The sequence below is a fragment of the Tachypleus tridentatus genome, chromosome 3 (assembly GCF_004210375.1).
Source record: "Tachypleus tridentatus isolate NWPU-2018 chromosome 3, ASM421037v1, whole genome shotgun sequence".
In the NCBI taxonomy this organism is placed as follows: Eukaryota; Metazoa; Arthropoda; class Merostomata; order Xiphosura; family Limulidae; genus Tachypleus; species Tachypleus tridentatus.
Genome location: NC_134827.1, coordinates 26687977 through 26710205, shown reverse-complemented (window position 1 = coordinate 26710205; position 22229 = coordinate 26687977). Strand labels below are relative to the sequence as shown.

Sequence of the window (22229 nt, the reverse complement as noted above, 5' to 3'; positions counted from 1 at the left end):
CGTAATAAAACGGTTTAATAACGCTCTACAAATTTACTTTCATAAAAAAAAATATTGTGAATTTTTCTCACAGTTTTATGTAAAACATTGGTCATGTTTTGGTCACAATGCTTATGAGTTGTACATAATTTTATTGAGCTAAGATAAACATCACGATCAAAGAAATAAACATTTTTAGTCTGAACAGTGTTTTATAGTTATGTTATTTCAGTTATTAATTTCTATCTTATTTTATTTTTCTCTGCATATAGAAAACAAATTCGGGTTTATTATTTGGTTAGTGCGTGAAAATTAAGAATACTTGTTATAATTATAGACTATTATTTGTATTGTAAATATAAAATGGATATGCTTCTCAGTTTGAAGTCATTTTGAAAAAGAGTTCTAATAATTTTCAGTCTGTATGAAAAGTTTCTCATTCATGGACACTATCAAAAAGCCAGATCCATTAAGAGCTTAACTACCCAACTTTTAGATAGTGTGAGAATGTCACACGTCAATCAGGTTAGATCCATGTTTTTTTTATATTTTGATCTGTGTATATCATACTATAAAATGTTTAAATTCAATCTATCTGATATTATTGACAGTTGTACTGATTTCATGATCATTTCTTATTTTTTATTTTTAGCTACAAAGCGCAAATTTAATCAACCATATTTGAATCAGACAGCATTGTTTATACAAGCTTTAAGATACTGGTAAATAATAGATTAATCGTCAAGAAGCATTAGAAATAAAGACTATTTGATTGCTGTAAATATTACATGTTCCTATACTGTCTATATTGGCTTCTGATCAGAGCACGCTACCTACTTCGACAAAGGTAAAACGTTAACCTGGAAAGAAAATAGTTAATTAAATATATATCTTTTACTATCTTACTTCTAAAGGATTTAGTCCATTACTTTATCAGTTTGGTACCATTAGATTTAACGATGTTTCGTTCAGATGATTTAGGTTAGTCCTAAATCCATACACCGTAGGCTAACAATGCAAAATAATAACTATAATAAAAGTACAGCGAAAAGGTAATAAAATTCACTATGTTAAAAGTGTTAACCAATAGTATGAATAAAAATGATAATAAAGAAACAACTGTTTATACCGTATTTACGTACTAGAAAACAACCATCCGTTACCTTCAAAAACTAATGTAATGTTAATTATGCAACATGATGTTACCATGTGTGAAAAAAACTTAAAACACTCCTCCTTACAAATATTTCTAACCAATGAGAAACTACCTAAAAGTGTTTTTAATCAATAAAATACCATAAATCACTCCGCTAAGGCACTACTACAAACGTTGGTGTTTATGTATGATGTCAAGTGATAAACCATCACCATGGTTTGACCAGAAGTTAATAACTTATAGATATACAGAATAATAAACTAAAATTAAATATATAACTAAATCTTACGATAAGTAGCTTCAATACTACTTCAGTAAAGACTGTTTGTTCATGTTTTGATTTTATTTGAGTCTTGAACAGTTTTACTGTGTAGTTTTTTAACACTTTGTTTATAAATTCAATCTTTTCTCGTGCTATGAATATTCTATTAACTAGTACAAAACATGGTTGGATAACTAATACTTTTAAAAGCTGGTTGAACACTCACAGTATCAACATTGTTTAAAATGACATTTAGTTTTAACTTTTAGAAAGAACATATCTGAGTCGCCAAGTGTTCGTTTTGTGTGGTTAGCTAAACATGTAAACTGAATGAAAACTTTGTATATTCATGTCTATCTTCGATAGGTATTTCTAGTAACTTCAAAATTTCTGTATCACAAAAAGTAAACTAACAAACTACAATGGCACAGAATCTGTGTTAATTACAAGTTTTATGTCAGATAATAAATCACAATAAGGAGAAACTTTTTATTATCATCTAGGAAGAGTTTATTCAGAAAATTATCAAAATAATGTTTGTTACAAATACATAACCGTTAGTTTATCACTTGTTACTATAAACATTACTATACTTTATCTTCTTCATTTATCATTTATAATAACATCCTTTATATATATATAACATAGTAATATACTGAATTACATAAAATATTAAGCCTAACCACACTGGCAAACAAAAGTAACAATTATTTATATTTAATAACAGAAGTAAGCTTGAAATGTCACTATTAGAAATATTTCTATTGGTTGTAACTGACATAACAAGAACCTCACTGTCAATCAACAGCTAAGAGTCTGAATTACAAAACATGTTGTTCTTATTGGATGGTGAGGTGCTATCTTTTAATATGAATGTCCGTTTCTACGTTCAACCTTGAGAGTGACGTCAGAGACTTGGGTTAATCCTGCTGCTGGAAGAAACTTCAAAGGAACCTGTGGGATACAAACATTAAATTTTAAATCTCTGTATAAAAAATAACTTGTAAAACAACAAAAAACAATCGAGAGTTTTCATAATAAATCAGTTAATCAAGCATTATTTCAAATATTAATATATATATATATACCGTGTAACTATAAAACTCACATATTGAGGGAATTTTCCTGTGTAGATGGGATTCCCTAAGACAGAGTTGATAATTCAGAATACAAGAAACTTTTGTAATGAAGTGTTTCATTGCTAAAGCAAAGGCAAACACAAATCAACTGTGGAATGCATGTGTAGCACAGAAAAAAAAAAGATACTGGTCATGTTAACTTGTGGTGTACTATACAGTGTGACTGCACGTGACACAGTTAGTCTCGTTTACTTGTGTGACACAGAGTCCGTTTAATCTGTAACAATTACAGATGTTTACAATTATTACTGTGTTTACTTTAGAACGGTCTTTAGAGATTGTACTCGTACAAGATCTACAAGTGATCCCTGTCTCTAATGATTCTACCTGTACAACTGCTACAAGTGATCCCCACTAGTGAACAATAGGTACGTTAGATTATAAATTACTTGATCTAACCTTTAACTTCTAAAATGTTATTGCCCATGAAAGCAACGACACATTAGTTTTATAACCAATTATTTTTGAGCGAAATACTTAACTTCAGTGTCTAAAAAACAACATTATGTTGTGTTTAAAAAATAAGAAGCCACTGGCTTACTTGTACAAGTTTTTAATTAAATATGTAACATGATTATTAATTTCTTTTAAGTATTGTAATTAATTTCAAGTATTCAGTTAAAAAATACAACTCACACTGTTTACAAAGTTCACCGTGAGTAAACAAATTTACAAGAAACAATTTGACGAAAATGCTTACATGTCCTGATACCATAAAAATCTTACCGTAAAAAATAAGTCGGGAGACAGGCTGTAAGAATATATAAAGTACTTTGATAATACGTTAGGCCTTGGGTCAATATACATTATGGTAATAGTATTTAAATTAAATTTAACATTTATGATACAACTTTAAGTTAGATAACTTGTAGAAATTCGAGAAAAACAACAACAAGTTAACACATAGTAAATATAAGAATAATCAAGGTTTGGTTAATATAAAGGATTTTCTGTATTCTGGAAACTTACTCTCAATCTGAATACACCTATAATTCATGTTAAATTTTGAAGTTGTCCGATTATCAACTATTGCTGAGTGATTTTAAGTTATGAAGGTAAGTCAAACTGAAAGTAATCAAGTTTGGATATGTTATTATTTTCAGACAATACATCGATACTTTTGTAAATAAACTATCAATCCCAAAGACTCAAAATTAAGTAGTAGTGTTCTAAATTGATGTAATACATCTGTAAAAAATAACAACTTTAAACCACTGTAGTAACCGTTCTCTTAATCGAAATATCTCAATTACATCAGTAAATAATATTTCTTATTTACATATAGCTACTTTCTTAATTTCTCAATGTACAAAAATAAAGGATCGTTTTATGTAAAATAAAGAAAACTCATCTTTACCTTAGTTTCAGAACAAGGTACAAAACGCAAATGACGTAGTATGTGGACCAAACATAATTTTATTTCCATTAGAGCGAATCGCATTCCTATACAGTTCCTGGGACCAGCCCCGAATGGTATGTAGGTGTATGGTACAATGTTGGATTTGTTCTCAGGAAGAAATCTGTATGTACAAGAAGTTTATTTCGACTTTCAATGTTTGAAATTTTCTAAAACAAATTATTAATAATAATGGACAAATTACAAAATGAATTTCTTAAACATGTAATTTAAATGTTCAACCATTTATTTTCCTCACGCAATATTTATTCTAAATTATTTTGTAGAAGATACAATCAGCCTGGACTCGTACCTCGATTGTGAAGAAAAGTATGGAAATCAGCGTAAATCATTTTGTTCACAAGGTTAATGTAAAACAAAATCTGTAAATTAGTGTCCAGGTGTCTAAAATGTGTACATATCTCACCAAAGAAATATGTACACGAAGTTAAAGATATGAAAATTATCTCTCTTTGGAGTTAGCTGTGTTACAATTGTAGATATCAAAATAACAACAAAATTGAAAAATTTAGAATAACCCTGGCACTCAACAAGATTGAAACTCAAGTATTCTTAACACACACATTAATAGTGAGGTTCCATAAGTATTGTTAACACACATTAATAGTGAGGTTCCAAAAGTATTTCCAAATCATATAACTATGTTACATTTTACTAGTGTATAACTTCATAGTGAAATAAATCTGTTTTAATAAAGTTAAGAAACAATAAACAAAACGTCCCTGTTTACACTCTTTATATAATGTTCTGACTTGTAACGTCAGATATCAGAATGTTGTCTATAATGGAATTTGGTCTTTATCTAAAGAAGTAACTCTTGTATTTAACTGATGCTTTAATTTCAACTGGAGTTCTAACGTAAGTATTTGTTTAAATATATAAATACGTGGTAATTGATCAACAGAACAATTAAATAAAAAAGTAAAGCGACATAACCATGTTATTAAATGACCATCACCTGTTACCTGTCTATGTCACATAAAGCCAACAGTTACTTACTTTTCGGAACCACTTGAAAAGAAATATTACTTGTCATAAAAAAACAACACTTGTCACTTATCTAGAGCAAAATAAAATAGCTGTTGCCTAACCAGTTAGGATAAAACTAATTCATACTTGTTTGGACTACATAAAAAACAGCTGTTACATGTATGTCCAGTTGTTATCTTTCTGTGTGAAATAAAATATGCCACTACCTGTCTGGATCAAATTTCTCCGGGTCTGGAAAGTTTTTAGGGTCATGGTGCATGGCGTATATTGGGAACCTCACTGGTGTGTCTTTAGGTATAGTCAGCCCAATGTCATCAAACGTATAATCTTCCAAAGCACGTCTTTCCCCACTGTAAAAATAATTAAATGAGCTCCATGTAATATTTAAACAACAAGAACTAGTAACTTACTTTATAAATATTAAGATGTTACCAATCAAATCACATTAAACATTTTGTATTTATTTTAATATTAACGTTTGTTAAAGTTAAATTTATATTTAGAAATGTATCTCACTCATACTGTTAAATATGCATTGCGAAATTCGAGACTATTCACTAAAGTTGTAGAATCAGGCTATTTTAAATTGTAATACGTAACAACTAAACAACGAATTGTCTTTAAAACTTGTATTTGATCTTATAAAAATTATCCAACATATTTCTTGACTTTTTTGTTTTAATTCATAGAAGACAGCTCTTCTCACATATACATAATTTGAACCTAATGTTCTTAAGACAATATGTAAAATGAGGTCAGAAAAATGAAATTATATAGATAAATTATTATGACTTAATGAGTGTTTTTATATTTGTTTTTCAGACGAGTCACTCGGACTGATGTTACAGAAAGGTATAATTTGTTAAACAAAATGAAACAATTAAACCTAATTTAAACCTAAAATCAAAAGTATTTAACTGGAATAGGTGTTCTGTACGTTAAATTAAATAATTATGTAATAAAGACCAGAAAATTATAATTGCAAACAAATATAAGCGATATGTAACTGAAGTAATTTCTGTCAGTAATCATCAAAAATCAGTGTTAGTTCTTCTTTGAAACTCCAGATGGAGTGGAACATCTCTTTTTTATATTAATTCTTTTCTTCCAGTGCTGAATTCCGTTAGTTTTTTGTAAAGTTTGATAACTTAGTTTGAAAATAAAATAAAAATGTGCCGTTATTTTCCATGTAACCTAATATTGGTATATTAGTTTGTGTGGTGCACGGTAGTAAATTCGGAGAGTTTCTCTACAAGCTTAGCAAAGAAGGGCTATTATGGCCAGGTGATTTAGACACTCGACTCGTTATCCGAAGGTCGAGAGTTCGAATCTTCGTCACACCAAACATACTTGTCCTTTCAGCTGTGAGATCGTTATAACGTGCTGATCAATCCTGCCATTCGTTGTTAAAACAGTTGCCCAAGAGTTGGCGGTAGTAGTAATGACTACCTGCTTTCCCTCTAGTCTCACTCTGTTAAATTAGGAACGGCTCGTGCAGATATCCTTGTTGTAACTTTGAACGAATTTCAAAAACGAAACAAAACTTAGCAAAGATCAGTTATTGTACTAGTTAACCACTGATAGTTCATGAAATTTGAAAATGTTGAGTAGATGATAAATAGATAAACAATGTAATATCTAAGATAAATATTTAGTGATTGTCATGAATGTAAGAGTAGACTATTTAATAACATGCAATAATCAATTTCCACCATTTGTGCGAGTTCATGGGTACAACTATCTAATGGTTATATACAAACACTAACGTCTCGTTTTATATCAAATATCTTATATCTAAGAGATCCTTTTCTATTGTAAAAGCCCTGTGTAGAACAAACTGATGTTTACATACAGACATACATAGCGTGTCGTGTTATATCAAATATATGTAGAATCTCTGTTACGATATTAACTGATACTTACAGTGATGCAGGAGGGTAGATTCGAGTAGTTTCACACACAACTGCATCCAAGTATTTCATAGAGCTGATAGCTTCGTAAGTCTCGTGTTCCTAGACCATACAGTTAAATTCAGTTAAAATTCTGGTCCGTAACATACGACAACGTTTCTGCATTATATCCGTATATTCACAGTCTGATTAAAAATAAAGTATGCGTTAATTCTAAATTATGAAAGAAATTAAATTCGACAGTTTCTAAAATATACGGAACAAATTTCTCACTATACCACACTTGTATTAAACAAAACTTGAACTTTTATAACACTCTTACTATAATACCACTTTCAATCATCATAATTTAACAAGATTCACATTTCATAGTAAACTGACGGATATTTTTCTAATGGTTTATGTAGTTATCTTGTTCTGTGTCTTTATTATACTTTTCTAATTCGATAAACATTTTTTACTGGAATATTTCTCTTTTCACTAACTTTATGTTTTATGTTTTATACACACAACATGTTTTATTTATTATATATTTCCTATCATTACTTCCTTCAAAATAAATTTTAGGCTTACCTGTGAAGGTATGGTTTCTTCTATTTCCTGATATAATTTATTTTGGCAATCCTGATTTAAAGCCAACAGATACACAATGTATGATAAAGCACTAGCCGTAGTCTCGTAACCAGCCAAGAAGAATATAACGCATTGAGCTACAAGCTCGTCTTCGGTCAAATCTGGAACAGTAATTATATAATAAAGTGTATTTGTTCATGTTCGATAAGAAATTCAATAATATAAAGGTATATGAATAAATCGAATTCGTCTCGAACTTTTTCTTACGCGTAAAGCGAATAAATTCAATCAATCAGTAAGAGCTTTACTGAGTTAGCTAGAGCTTGTACAGCTGGAAACAGGATTAGTTAACTAATCATGGTGTAGAATTTGTTATACAACATAATTACTTTTCTTAAAGGCTTATAATGCTAACATTCAAGATTTGATAACTTATCGTGTAGTTTTGTGTCTAACAACAAATTATTACTTAAAAGAAAAGAGTAAAAAAGAATGTACCTAACTAAAACCTAAACAAATTTCAATATAATCAATAGTTATCAATATTATGTCACAACATTGTACAATTAAATTATTAAAATATCCTTTGTACAGATATAGAAGGATTAAACTCATGATACAACACGATTTATCAAAATTCATGTACAATGAAGTTCTTTAATAAAAACCTGTTTCTATTAATTACAACCTTAAAAATATTTAAAAATAAAGAATGAACATTAAACAATATGTTACTAATCACCCAAGAAGAAATCCAACAACGTTTATATTCCTGTCGCTAACAATGCTGTTTATAGTATGAAATTACCTTCACTCGAAGTAACGGTGAACAATGCAGTTAAACTGATGTCGCTTCATTGTAAGAAAACAAAAACACACATAAAAAACTAGTCTCTCACAAATTATTTTACTTTTTTATCATACTTCGGATTTATTTTATTGGACAAGGGTCTCAAGAAGTTTGTTATGAGACAAAAAGTATTTTTGATTTGTTGTCATGAGAGTTTATATTAAGTTATCTTTCTTTAAATATCATATATATATTTTAAAAATTAATAAATTCCATGCTGTTTTAATTTACTTAGAATTCAATCAGGTCAGTGTGACACTAAACATAACAGGAAGAGTAGTGGAATCTTGAACATTATATTTGTATCAAATGTTCTTTATTATTAATGTTTAAGAGGCGTTAGAATAAAACAAAAAGTTCTCGGTATTAGAGCACAATATCCCTTATGTTCAAATAGCAGAAGTTAAAGTAGTCAGTTTCACAGTTACAGTAAAACCTACTTTCGATTCATATGGGAGAAATCAAATTAATCGATTACACAAATAAATTACAACCTTCTTCAGATTCATATAACAAAAGTTAAGGTAGTGAGTTTCACAATTACAGTAAAACCTTATTCAGATTAATGTAACAGAAATTATACACAAGGTTAATAACAAAATACGTGAACCAGTTAAGATATTAATATCACAAGCGACCTGCTTAGCATCCATATAAATAGTTTACGGTGATTTCCATGATTACTAAATGTTTTCTGTTGCGACAAATTCAGTGGAGCAGTGACTTAGTCATAACGATTTCAGACTTTCGGTAAATTATTACAATCGTCAGTTAGATCGTACAAATAACAGTTGTAAAAGTTCTCAACATATATTTTAGAACACGTGAAAACAAAACTCAAACTATTACATTTAATCTTTTACGTCAAGTCTGAACACATTTTTAAATTTTCTCACATTTATTTTGTAACTTGTTGTTGAAGAATTTAAAGTTTTCTTCTTCGTATCCATAATTGTTGACATTTTTAATGTCCTCTTTGGAGTTCTGCAGTTTGTTGTCCATGGACTCTAGTAGCAACTGCAGGAAGTCTATTCGCTTTGTCTGAAATCATCGGAAACCTTTCGTTATTGAAGAAAAACATGTGAAATTATTAACTAATGTTGAATAAATGTATTTTTTATTATTATAATTTTAAAACACATAATAATACTATTACACGCCTTTACAAAACAGAGGTTAAATATTAATTACCTCAGGACTGTGTTTACGCTGGTCAATTATCTTGAGAGTCAACTTTTTGAAAAACTCCATACCTGATGGGTCAATCACGGGTATTTTGAACAGTTTCATGATGCTAGGGAAGGCAACTAAAAGAAAAAAGGTAATTCTTTAGAATGTTATTGTGTAACTTGAACAAAATGTATTATTTTAATATATTTCAGAACATACATATAGTTTTATAAAAGTTCTATTTAACAATTAAAAATATACCTATAATAGATTTTGAGTATTACTTGGTAAGGATTTAGAATGTAATATCGAAGGGAGTGTTACGCATTTCAGAAAACTTTAAATCTCTAGGAACACGATGAAATGTGTTTTTTTTTTTTGTCCAGGCCAGTAAATGTTAAATATCAGTGGAAGACCAAAAGAAGGGCAGCTAATCATCACAACCCATCGACAACTCTTGGGTTACTCTTTTATCTGCGAATAGTGGGATTGACCTTTCACATTATAACGGCCGCCAAGTCCAATAAATCACGGCAATTTTACATGCTATCCGTGCCACTAAAGTTATTCTGATTGAAAAAGAGATCCTCTTTGAAAGCTATGCATAACACAAAGTTAATTCTTAAACAATACCAACACGCTACTCACACGCAATTAAAAATCGCCATCTGTTGGCAGAACTAAAAGCTTCTTTGGCAGTTTTAGTAAAAACGCTGTCAGGATTTCTCAAAGCATTTGTTTTAGTTCCAAAAGCACAGCTGGCAATCACATCCATGGTGAATGCTCCAAAATAACTAGATGGAAAAGAAAACAAAAAAACTTTAATTATTTCTAAATATGAACTTTTTCAAAGCAAATAAATTAATAATGCTTATAAAAAAATATAAGAGGATATTAAATCTGTTTTTACCCCTAAAATTACCTTTCACCAATATCATCCACATACTACATAGTACTCAGTAATGTCTCTCATTTTTCTTCTATTAGAACTTTTGTTTCAAAGAACTGCTCAGAACAACTGAGTAAAATCACTCATTTGCAATTTAAAATTCGAAGACTGTTCGAAAAACCCGGGATCCAACCTAAAAATTAGATAATATTTCAACTATGATTTATTTTCTACATAACCTAGCAAGTCTGTAGACTCGTACTAGAGATGCCTTAAGGTCTATATGTCCTTCTGAAAGAATTCTTTCTGTTTGTCCTCGGTCTGTGATTGAACAGCACGTGTCAGATCATTAATAATCTGAAATTTTTGACATTTCAGAGAGATTTTAACGTTACCGAAGAGTAAAATGTCACTTGAAGCTACATTCGGTGAGTAAAAGAATAGTGAATGATATGGGGCTTTGTCATTATAAGATGGCTCTTTGTGGAATAGAAGAGAACAATGTTCTGATGGAACAGCACATTCTTCTGTTGGAAAAGAACATTGTCCTGAAGGAACATTGCGTCTATTTTTCAGCAATCGTCTTCTATTTTCTTTGATTTCTTATACTAGTTGTTATTTAACCATACACAATAATCTACTATAAAGGTTTTAACCGTCTCCATATAATCAACTAATAAAACGTTTGACATCCCAAAGAATTGATGACATTACCTTACTTTCAGAGGAGGTAGATGAACTTGAGAGATTCCATTGCAAACTTTGAATTTTTCTATCTTGATTAAAGTATTGAACCCACGTTCAATCCACAGTTATAACACTAACGACAAAATAATGAAACGCTTTGAATAGAAATTCGCTAAACAGAACTCGAGTCCATCTTCGCTCTGACAACATTTTTGGAACCCAACTGGTACTAAACTTACTCATGCCAGAAATGTCATTCAGAATGATCGGTCCAGGATTTTTCTAAATTTTCACTTCCTCTGCTAATTTATAAATGAAAATTCTTCTATCTTGCAGCCACAGCCAATGGATTAATGTCTTCTTGTAATCAACACAGACATAGATCATCAAAATATTTAGCGTGTGTGTATATATATATAGTTTTAAACAATGAATTTTCAAGGTCTATGGGGTTCTGTGTGAAACCTACTCATAATTATTGGGAGAAACGAGCCATCTATTGTTCAATATTGCACAGCACATATGTCATCTGAAAATAAATCACTAAAAAATTCCGATAAATACAAACTCTCTGAAACTTGTTGTTCATTGTTTCTACTGTTATGGGAGAAAAGTAAGGAAAATATAATGTTCAAAGTCGTAAAATTGTAAATAAATAATATTTATCTATATCGTCAGTGTATTCTACAGTTTAATTGTCATAGATACCTATTCTAAATGTAGTTTAGCTTCCGTACGTTCCTTAAACATTAAACTGAACCAAAGTAGCAACAGTCAATGTTTAATTGGAATAAGAACTGAAAAATATTTGGTCATTTCATATATTCATTTCAAGCTTCTCAAGTTGTATGTGCATTAGTCGTTCCCTAGTCACATCATTTCAACAGTTGCATGCCTTAAACAGACAGACAAATAAACCTGTATTCAAGCTATTTTTGCAGGAACAATCCGTCTAAGTTACTGGACGAAACATCTATACATTTTAGAGCGATCTGAGTCTTTAAACGTGTACTTTAAACTCTCCACCAACATGGATTATGCAAAGCAATTAGAGAGGAATGGTGAGCTTAGGACATGACAGCCTTACTACTGAACGTATTAATGTGGAAACTGATCTGCGTGGCTGCTATCGAGGGGTGTGGTTATTAGATAAAGCATTACTAGACCTGATGACATGGACTGTATGGTGAATTTCTAAAACTGTTTCCATATAATGTACACAATCCTTTGTATGTTTAAATGTATACAAAGATAGTTAAAGTTTATGGTGCAAATGTGTACATTTTAACAATTATAGCACATAAAGATAAAGTACGAACAATAAATTATCTTTAGTATATAATTATCTCCAACATCTTACCCTTTACAGTCAATAGATTTTCCATCTTCTGCAGCCTTTAGAAAGTTTTCAGTTAATGTGTCAGCACACTCAAGCAGTAAACTTTGCATCTATAAAGAATCAAGTACAGTAAACTAAACAACTATATTTACAGTAATACATTTCTAATACTAATTATATCAAGTATAAAGAACATCAAAGTTGTTTAACATTATTATAAGTTTAATAATTATCTTTTATTGCCATTGTTACCTTCTGACAATAATAATACAACCTTATAATTTATCTTATAACTTATACATTGTGTGCTTTACGTACATAAATATTTATATTACCGACACCTTCTCTGAGACCTACAGTTAATTATGACTCATACACTGGTATTACTCATTAATTATATCAGTTATTACCTTTAATAAGTACTTGATTAACAATTCGTACAGTTAATCAGAGGTTACAGAATTTTTCTTACGATGTAATAACTCTTCACAAGTTTACGTTAGAAACTGTAAACTCATTACATACAGTTAACCACTTTAAACAGTTCAGGTTTTGTATTAATCACTTGGCAATTTTAAATTATATGATTTAATTCATATTATAGGATTCAAAAATTTAAATAATTAGTACTGGAATAATTTTATCATGGCGAAGTGGTAAAACCTTTAAGAAGATAAACTTTGACTGTTCTAAGTGACAAATCCAATATTTGATTTACACTATCATTATCAGTAACTATAATAGTTGTCACCTATATATACCAGAGGTTTAGTAATTACATCTTTCTAATTACATTTAACGTACTTGATTCAAAGCCACAAAAACTACATGCGCTAGCTGTCGTAATACTGAACTGATATACTAAAACCTGAACACCAACTTAACAGCTTTTACCATCAACTCTTGTGCCATTCTAATCAAAATATCGAGCCCTCGGAACCACAAGTTGGCACGTTAACTAATTGGACACACCCGGCTCTTTTACGGATCAAACTTCTAGTATGTAAACCTTCCAAAAATTGAGTTTAATATGAAATGTTTACATGCTTGAAATATATAATTGGTGGAAGAGAAATAGCGTTGCGATGATTTTTTGGTTTTGTTTTATGTTGACAAAAACAGTAAAAGGTAAAAATGTCTTAAGAACGAGCAATCTGAATGCACAAAAACAAATAATTTCTTTAAGAAAAATCAAGACCATTATATTTTAATGGTTTAACCTTTCTGGAAACTGTAAGTATTTATTCAACGAGAACTTCTAACAATTAAAAAACGTCTTATTAGGTGGCGCTATGGTCTAACAGCCCTTTGTATCAGTTCACAGAACACTAGTCTTGAGTGTTAGCTCTCTGGATCAATTTCAATGGAAGGAAATATATAATAAAATAAAATTGCCTCTTTTATCTTGCAGATGCCAAACATTTGTCCTGAGGATGATATAAAATATAAAAGGAGTGCACAACATATATGTTGGTTAAAATAAAATTCTTTTTTGACAAGCACATACACACTCACTAGATCACCTGTTCTGTTCAAATCTTACACACCGAACCTTTAACTCAATACTGAAATAATATTTTCCGTATTTTGCCAGAAGTATAAGATTAGAGAGATGACAGATAGTCGTCATCACACGTCGTCAACGCCTGGGCTACACTTTTACGAACGAATAGTGCGATTTACTGGAACACAATAATGCCCTCATGACTGAAAGGGCGAGCATGTTTGAGGTGATAGGGATTCGAACTCGTGACCCTTAGATAACGAGTTAATTGCCTTAACCACCTCATACTGAAATAAAATCCTTTTGTAACGAACATACAAAGATGAAATTGTCAGCAAGTGTCTAGTTTAGCGTGATCTCTCTCTTCCGTCTTTAGTTCCGACCGGAAGACTTTTGAAACAATGTCCTTTTTATGGGTTCTACTTTTGTAAAATATTCCTCCAAGACTTCTTCGATAAAAGTCCCGCTATACTAAACAGTTACTACCAATTTTATCTTTGTTTATTCGTGAAGACTGGGCTTAAAATCAGTTGTAAAATAAAACCCTTGTAATGATATGATGTTACACCTAAAACACTATCAGCTATGTTGCTTAGTATCAAAAGGGAGCAAAATGTATCTGTACTGGTATCAAAGCAGGTAAGCAGGTTCGAGTTTCTCTAAAAATGAAATCAAAAATATTAGCTATAGCTGCGTTACAAGAGTGGCAGTCAGTTCCTTAACGTAGATGATAGATGCTTTTAAATGGCTCTCTTCCCTCTGGTGGGTAGATCCAAAATAGGGACAGAGGTACCTAGTCTAAACAGTTTTACCATAAATATAAGATACCATACCTTACGCATTTTCCCCGAAGTAAAAGCAGGTGTAACGATGGTTCGGACTCGCTTCCAGGAATCTCCTTTTAAAGAGAAAAGCATGTTGTCTGCTATCGAGTGTCCGAAGTGAAAGTCCTAGTCCAAAAACAACACTGTGTATAGACAATATTGATATGGGTGTATAAAGCACTTGAAAGTCCGTAAGTTATTAATATACATTATTTAAGTTCTGCATTTTATGATAGTACTCACAACATCTGCTAGTTAACAAAGGCTAACAAAGTTCCAGCCACAATTCTAAATCAACGATTGTTTTGTTAAGAACGATATCTGAAGAAAACAAATCACAGTTGTTCACGGACATTTGAAGTTCTTCAATGCAACACCACACGAGTTTTGTGTCAGATAGTTGGTTAAATGTGGTCTTATAAGCTGATGATTTCGTGCAGTAAGATGATATACAGATATTTTGTCAATCTTTAGTGTGCAAGACAGACTTCATGGTCCTTCGCAGAAGTTTGTAACTTTTTATAGCGAGAGGTCATGGTCATAAGTATTTCTAAGGACATCACGGGAAATGGAACATCGTTCTTATAATGTACGACTGATTTTATTACATTGTTTGTACGTATCACCTGACCCACTCATAAATTATAGGAAGAAAGCTGTATACATTAACTTGTTAAATAATGCATTTTTACCACAGAATTTATGTAACTAACATACATGCAACAACTTAACTTTTGAAAACCGGAATACCATTAAAACGTTTTAATTTTTTAAGGTCTCTCATTTCATTTCCTAACCAGCAGCGAAATAAAGTTTTCCTGTTTATCAGATGGCGCTAACAGTCAACATACTTTGCGATGCTCTGAAACTTCAAAGTGATCAATAGCAATCTTGGGTCTAAGTAAATTATGTATCTTAAAACTATAGTAAGTTTGTTTGTGTTACAATATGACGTAAATGCAAAAGACATTTACAACTGATTAGAGAGATAATTAGAGTAACTGATATCAAAAGTTCATAAAATTTGTAAAAACAGCTAAATTTATGATGTCGTTTGTTACGGAATTTCTTATGAAAATTTGAAAGTTTAGCTGTGTAAAATATTCTTACTTTAGTCATATTTGGATTTGTTCTTATTTTTACTAATTAGTTGTTGCGATATCTAGCAATACATGTATGTGTGAAAGAAAAACAGATTTATATAAGTACAGGATACTTCTACACTTAATAAGTATATAACAATATTAATAAAACAAAGACTAAATAATAACTCCTAAGCCTAACAGCAGAAAGAGCGTAGAAAAATAATGAATAATTTGCATCGAATGAAATATTATTATTTTCATATTATCATTATAAACATGATTTGTTATTTTGTAAGACTAATTGTTTGTTTGTTTGTTTTATCTTCTTTCTACTTTTGTCAAGAACAAAAATTTGTTGTTTTGAATGTAAATCCAAATTATTCAGTGAATGTATCACTATAATATAATATTGTTATTAAAATATGTATGGAATCGTGTATATTTATACGAGATTGAAATAAAACTATGTGACTTACTCTTCGTTCTGTGAAAATGTGGAAATCTTTCACTAACATGGTCTTCAGTAAATGTGGTTCTGCAAGAGATAGAACTGGTTGTGTTCCATCATAGAACCTGAAATAAAAAGTAAAATTCTTCTCTTAAATAATACTAATGGATGATCATTAACCCTAAGACGAATTAAGATTGCATATACAGTCACACAAAGATTTGGTTTGTTTGGAGTCACAATGATGCACAGAAAATAAATTTAAAATTATTCACAGGAACAGAAGATCCCGAAATATTATGTAGAGAAGAAATAAAACGCTGACAGTCAAAGAAATAAAAAGGTGAAACAAACCAACCAAGAGTAAGGAAACGAAACAAAACCTCTTATTTTCATTTATTGTGTTTATTATTCACTTCTCAGTAGTCTGACGTCAAGCAAGCAGCCGGGACTGGAGAACATCCTACTACTGGGCACTAGAGAAAAAACATGATTTACGGTTCAAATTAAGATAAAAATGTTAAATTTGTCACCACAATACAATGTTGCATACCTTATCGATTGTTTCAAATAGCAGTTAAAGAGGTAAAAACCACTTTGTATAATAAGGGCAGTGGAATAGTGAATTCAACAGGTCATTAGGGTCACCATGACACTACCAGTAGTTAAAGCATTAAATTACTTTAATAACCGACATTCTTTGTAAAGAATAATCATTTACTGTAATATTAATACTCCTTTAGACAATTATTATTTTTTAAAAAACTCCATTTAATGACATGTTGTATAATAAGTATTGTTTCTGGGTGCACTAACTGGCTAGTTAATTAAACATGATGTCATCTGATTCTGATAACATCTATGGATACATAAGTCGGTATAATTATTATGTTATTCAGAAATTCTAGTTAGTGCTTGCAGTAAAGACAGTTTTTGGGACATTGTGTTATTGTAATTCATTGGTTGTCTACAAATGTAAATTTCACATGAAAAGGCCGACAAGCTCCAATAATACACGTTGGAGCATCTTATATTAAAATAATTTTGGATACTTCATTAAACAAACCAAGTTACAACAGCCAGAAGTTACAATGAAAGAAAATATATTAGAATTTCCAATTGGTATTGTTCTGTTAACGAACTTTGGTCCTTTTTGGGAAGGATTTTATTTAATTGGGGTTGCAATGTCACTGGGTAGTGGGGGTGATAACCAATGTAAAGTGACAGTGTTTTCACTCGTGTATGCTTTGTGGTCGACATATAGATATTTTTATCTTATAATATCGAAGGTTAAGTTTCAAATCATAATATTAGTAACATTTATCGTAAGCTTATACACCGAGAGAGATAAGCCCTGAGTGACAAGGCCACATTTTTTTGTATTCAGAGTGTCAGTCAGGAGATCATCAACTACTTGAAAAAATATTATCGTGTTTCTTTGTTCTTGTTTTTATCTAGAAAGTGTAAATAAAAAATATCAGTTCTTTATTGTTTAGGTGATCTTTTTAAGTTTCATTCAATAAAGCAGTTTTTTAGTAAAATAAAGAACTCAGACTATTGTGTTTTGTAATTTGAAACAAACACAAGTAACTTTGATCATTCGGTCGTTTTGCACTAAATTTTTGTTAATTAAATGGGTATTGATATTTTAAACTCCAGTAGTAGTGTAATTTGTTTCAAGTTAAAAGTTTAACGTTCATTAACTTCGGCCCACTAGTAACACAACCATATATCTGTTGACTTACAATAGTAAAAACCAGGGTTAGATACCCTTCAGAATAGAGCACATTTAGCCCATTGTGTAAAAACGAGGCACAACAAAAAAGATATTTTCAGTTGTTGTTATTTATTTCTATTTTTATTGTTGTTTGGGGTAAAGCTATACAAGAGGCTATTTATGCTATGCTCACCTCAGTTATCAAAATCCGGCTTTTAGTGTGGAAAGCCCTTAAATTTATAGCTGAGCAAACGGTAGGGTACATTAAAATATATAATACTACACTGAAAATACAATTATTACAAATAATGAAATAGGTATTCTCATTCCAGGATTTAAAAAATATTTTCAATATAAAAATATTCCATCCTTTGTTGTTGTTTTTTGTGTCTTAAACAACTTTAATAGAAAATCACAACTCGCCATATTCCTGAAAATATAAATACAAAATAAATTTCATAAAGTAATGACTGAGTTTCAGTTTTGAATGTTATGTATACAAATAATAACCGTCCTTTTACTAAGGTGAGAGACAAGGGTTCCAGTCCATCTTAAGTTTGGTTATTACCTGAGGCAGAATATTATTTTTCTATATATTTATACTGATATGTGATCAGTTTCCCAGTGTTTTCTTTATGAAATGAACTTAACGAAACACGAAAGTGACAGTAATTGTTTACATAAAGCTGTAAATTGGTATACGATTATAATATGCCGTATAAGAACTGAATAATGATTTTCAAAAATTGTTATTTTTTGTAAGATCCTCCAGTGATACAACGGAATGTCTGCGGACTTAAAACGCTACAAACCGGATACAGATAACCCTGGTAGGTGGAGTACAGATAGCTCTTTGTGTTACTTTGTATATAAAAACAAACAGATAAATGTTTTATTAGACTTTTCGTCGACATTTCACGGATCTGTGTTTTAAAAGCATTACTCTAAACAATGTGATAAAATGGTGCAACACCTGGCGTGTAGTCGTAACACTGCAACAAACATAAACGACTTTGTTTCATAAATCGTAGAAATAATAAACAAAGTTATTATTAAACTTAACTCTGTTAAATTGTTGAGGATAACTTATTTAGTCGAATATTAAATCTCAATAATCACTTTACTGACATGCTTAAAATAAATACGACAAAGTTTAAACTATACCATTCTATATGATAGCATGATAATATGTAACAGTTAAAAACGCATGTATAACTTCTTTTAGTATCAACAATTCAGAAACGCCAGGAAAGCATATTGACTCACATCTTACACCACCAGGACACATCTGTATAAAGTCAGTAAACTGCAACCACTTAACATTTATAAACATTTCCATTTCAGATCCCAGACCAAGAAGACTACAACCATGCAACAAATAACAACATGTATATATTTTACCACAGATTTATGTTTTCCATTGTTGTTGTTTCTTTCGTTTTATTTCTCAGTTACATCGTTAAATTTAGATGTTGCTACGGAGCTCGTTTTTATGTTACATTGTAATATCATGGTAATAAATACTCGTATATCCTCTCGTTTTATTCTAATTTGGAGAGGGCGGGGCTATTGGCTAACTAGCGGATGGTAGAGATGACGTACGTGGTAATTAACAAGAATATGAAGAAAAATGAAAGAGCCACGAAGGTTGGTGAAGAGATCCAACTAATACATGAACACCTGTTTTATAAATCCGTGGACTCACCGCTGTACTAGTGGGAAACATGTATCTCCTCATGGACCCAGCAACCCTTCATTAAAAATGTGATGAAGATCCATTAAGAGTAAGTGAAGTAACGGTGCAAGACTTGTGTGTGTTTCACCCTGCATTTAATGATCCTCCACAGTAATTTTAGTGAAGATCCATCCACTCTCTGCGAAGTATTTGCATGGTATACAACAGTCAATACTATTATATTTACATAGATGGGGCTTGTGCATTAGATCCGCGTGTGACTTATTCATGACGTCATATATGCACACTGAGAATTGAAAACTATAAAGTTATCCGTAATGGGAAGCAGAGGCGAAATGGAAAATTCGTGACCCAAATTGTAGATCTACATACATACAAAATAAAAATTCATGAAGTATAAATTTGCACATCACGAAATAAAACAAAAAAATTCCGTATAACATAAACAAGATTTATATTATAGTATGATTACTAATATAAATACTTACCCGTATAATCGTCCATATTTCACATAATTATCCTGTTCCGCAATATGGAGTGGCTAGAAAAACAAAAGTGATATAATGTTCTACTTAAAGTTTTCAGCGTTCAGAAAAATAAATAATTTTCATAAATCTTAATCAAAAGTACTTTAGTTTGAAGTACTTTAGTTTGAACAGATACAATTGCACAAAGCCATCGTGTGTAAAATGTAGAAGTTTCACAAAAATTTTTATTGTTATAAAGGAACCCAGACAACAACACTGACTGCCAACATTTCGGCCACTCGTGTGTAACTGAATAATACGTTTGACCTTTTATAAACTTCCTCACCAGAAAGTTTAATTTCATTTTTTATTGTTATCTCTATTCTACAATAGCAATATTGCATTACACTTGCCGTTACAATTGAAAACATTGTAGTGTAAAAGAGCCAGAAACATTAAATTCGGTACCAGATTTGGTTTCAGTAATCTATTGGTAGTTCCCCATCACATCTTTTATCTCCCTTTATCGGGTAACCCCCTGGCAACTTCTAATCTGCATACAATTTTTGTTACATATTTCTACTTACCATTTTGTACCCTTTCCATAAATTCTCCAAAGGAAATTTTGTTTTAACCGTAGGAATTCCTTTTGATTCCCAAAAGCCATAGTTCCTGGTGAGATAGCTGGATAATAAGATATAAAAGAAACTAACTAACCATCTACAGATACTGGTTTTTAGAACTAGAAGTTTATACATCAATTCTATGTTTGTAATATTAACTACATTTTATTTTTTAGCGAAACAATTTATTCTATTTTAATTTATAAAACTGTTTAAAACGATAGTATAAAGCTGTTGAATTCAGGCTTCAACAAAAGTTACATAGAAACTGTTTATTCACCTGTAAAGTCCGATAATCACCGCAACAGCGTAAAAAAACCAAGGGAGGATGGATGGTAATGCAGGAAGATCCATAGTTAAACAACTTCCTAATCAAGAACATAAAGAGCACACTGATTGAAAACACGTCTTCTGTACAAATATATATATACTCACACGTGCTATACTAGGATTAAAAGTCAAGGACATTGCGCATCACCATTGAGGTGATAAGGTTACACAGGCGTTGTTGGGTTCGTATATTATTGATCTGTACTGATTTAGTTGTTTGTTATTTCTAAGTTAGCGATAACATATTTTTAGTTTTTTTTAATAATTCGGGGTGAAACGAAACTAGAGGAGTGACCGATGAAAGAAAAAATTATGTTACTATACGTATATATATATAACTCAATATATAAACTGAATGTTGGTTTCATTAATTTTCAAATTTGCGTAAAACTACACAAAGGATATTTGCGCTAGTTATATGTAATTTAGAAGCAACAGATTAGAGTGAAGACATCTAGCTGCCATCTTTTCAACTCTTATTTTATCTACGAATAGAGGGACTGACCTTTACGTTTCAACACCTCTACTTCTGAAAGTGCGAACATGTTTGGTTACGGAGATTCGAACCCTTGACTTACAGGTTGCGAGGCTAGCGTCCTAACCACCAAGTCAAGCCATGTCGCGAAATTTAATATTTCTTTAAAGACACTGGAAAAAGTACTTCTTGCACAAAATCACAATGTGATAATAAATCACTGATATTAAAGGCTTCACGTCAGCATTTACTTTGTATCATGTCCCCATTGTTATACATACTCGTGCCTAAATGGTTACGATAATATTCATGTTACTTATCATAAAATCTACTCTCGCATTGCTGTGGGTCTGATTATGGAAAGAAAAATATATGTGAATGGATCAAAAAACAGAACTGAACAAAAATCGATGCACTCGTATAAGGAAAACATTTGTAACAGATCCCTTCCCCGGTGGCACAATAGTATTCCTGTAACCTTACAACACTACAAACCGGGTTTAGATACCCGTGGTGGGAAGAGCACAGACAACCTATTGTGCAGCAAACAGTACCTGTGATGAAACCTTATTAAACTAATATATGAGACAAGTTCTAAGATTGTGTCTGCTCACTACTTATCATTCACTCAGTATTGTCTTTAACAATCAATACGGACTTTAATATCTTTCAAGCTTTGAATTTTTTTTGTGTGTGACT

At 30.9% G+C, this 22229-nt stretch overlaps 1 protein-coding gene across 1 annotated transcript; it reads right to left on the bottom strand.

The window, feature by feature from the left end:
• Positions 1 to 1883: 1883 nt before the first annotated feature.
• Positions 1884 to 21615, bottom strand: LOC143246576 (cytochrome P450 3A8-like). Its single transcript, XM_076493522.1, has 15 exons — positions 21561 to 21615; positions 21006 to 21093; positions 20690 to 20786; positions 20124 to 20176; positions 16251 to 16347; positions 14699 to 14815; positions 12383 to 12471; positions 10095 to 10240; positions 9468 to 9583; positions 9173 to 9317; positions 7427 to 7587; positions 6867 to 6955; positions 5150 to 5293; positions 3894 to 4056; positions 1884 to 2351 (listed from the first exon to the last, which is right to left on the bottom strand). Exons 1-15 carry the CDS (start codon positions 21598 to 21600, stop codon positions 2262 to 2264), a joined length of 1635 nt encoding a protein of 544 aa, XP_076349637.1. The 5' UTR covers positions 21601 to 21615; the 3' UTR covers positions 1884 to 2261.
• Between the last annotated feature and the right edge of the window lie 614 nt (positions 21616 to 22229).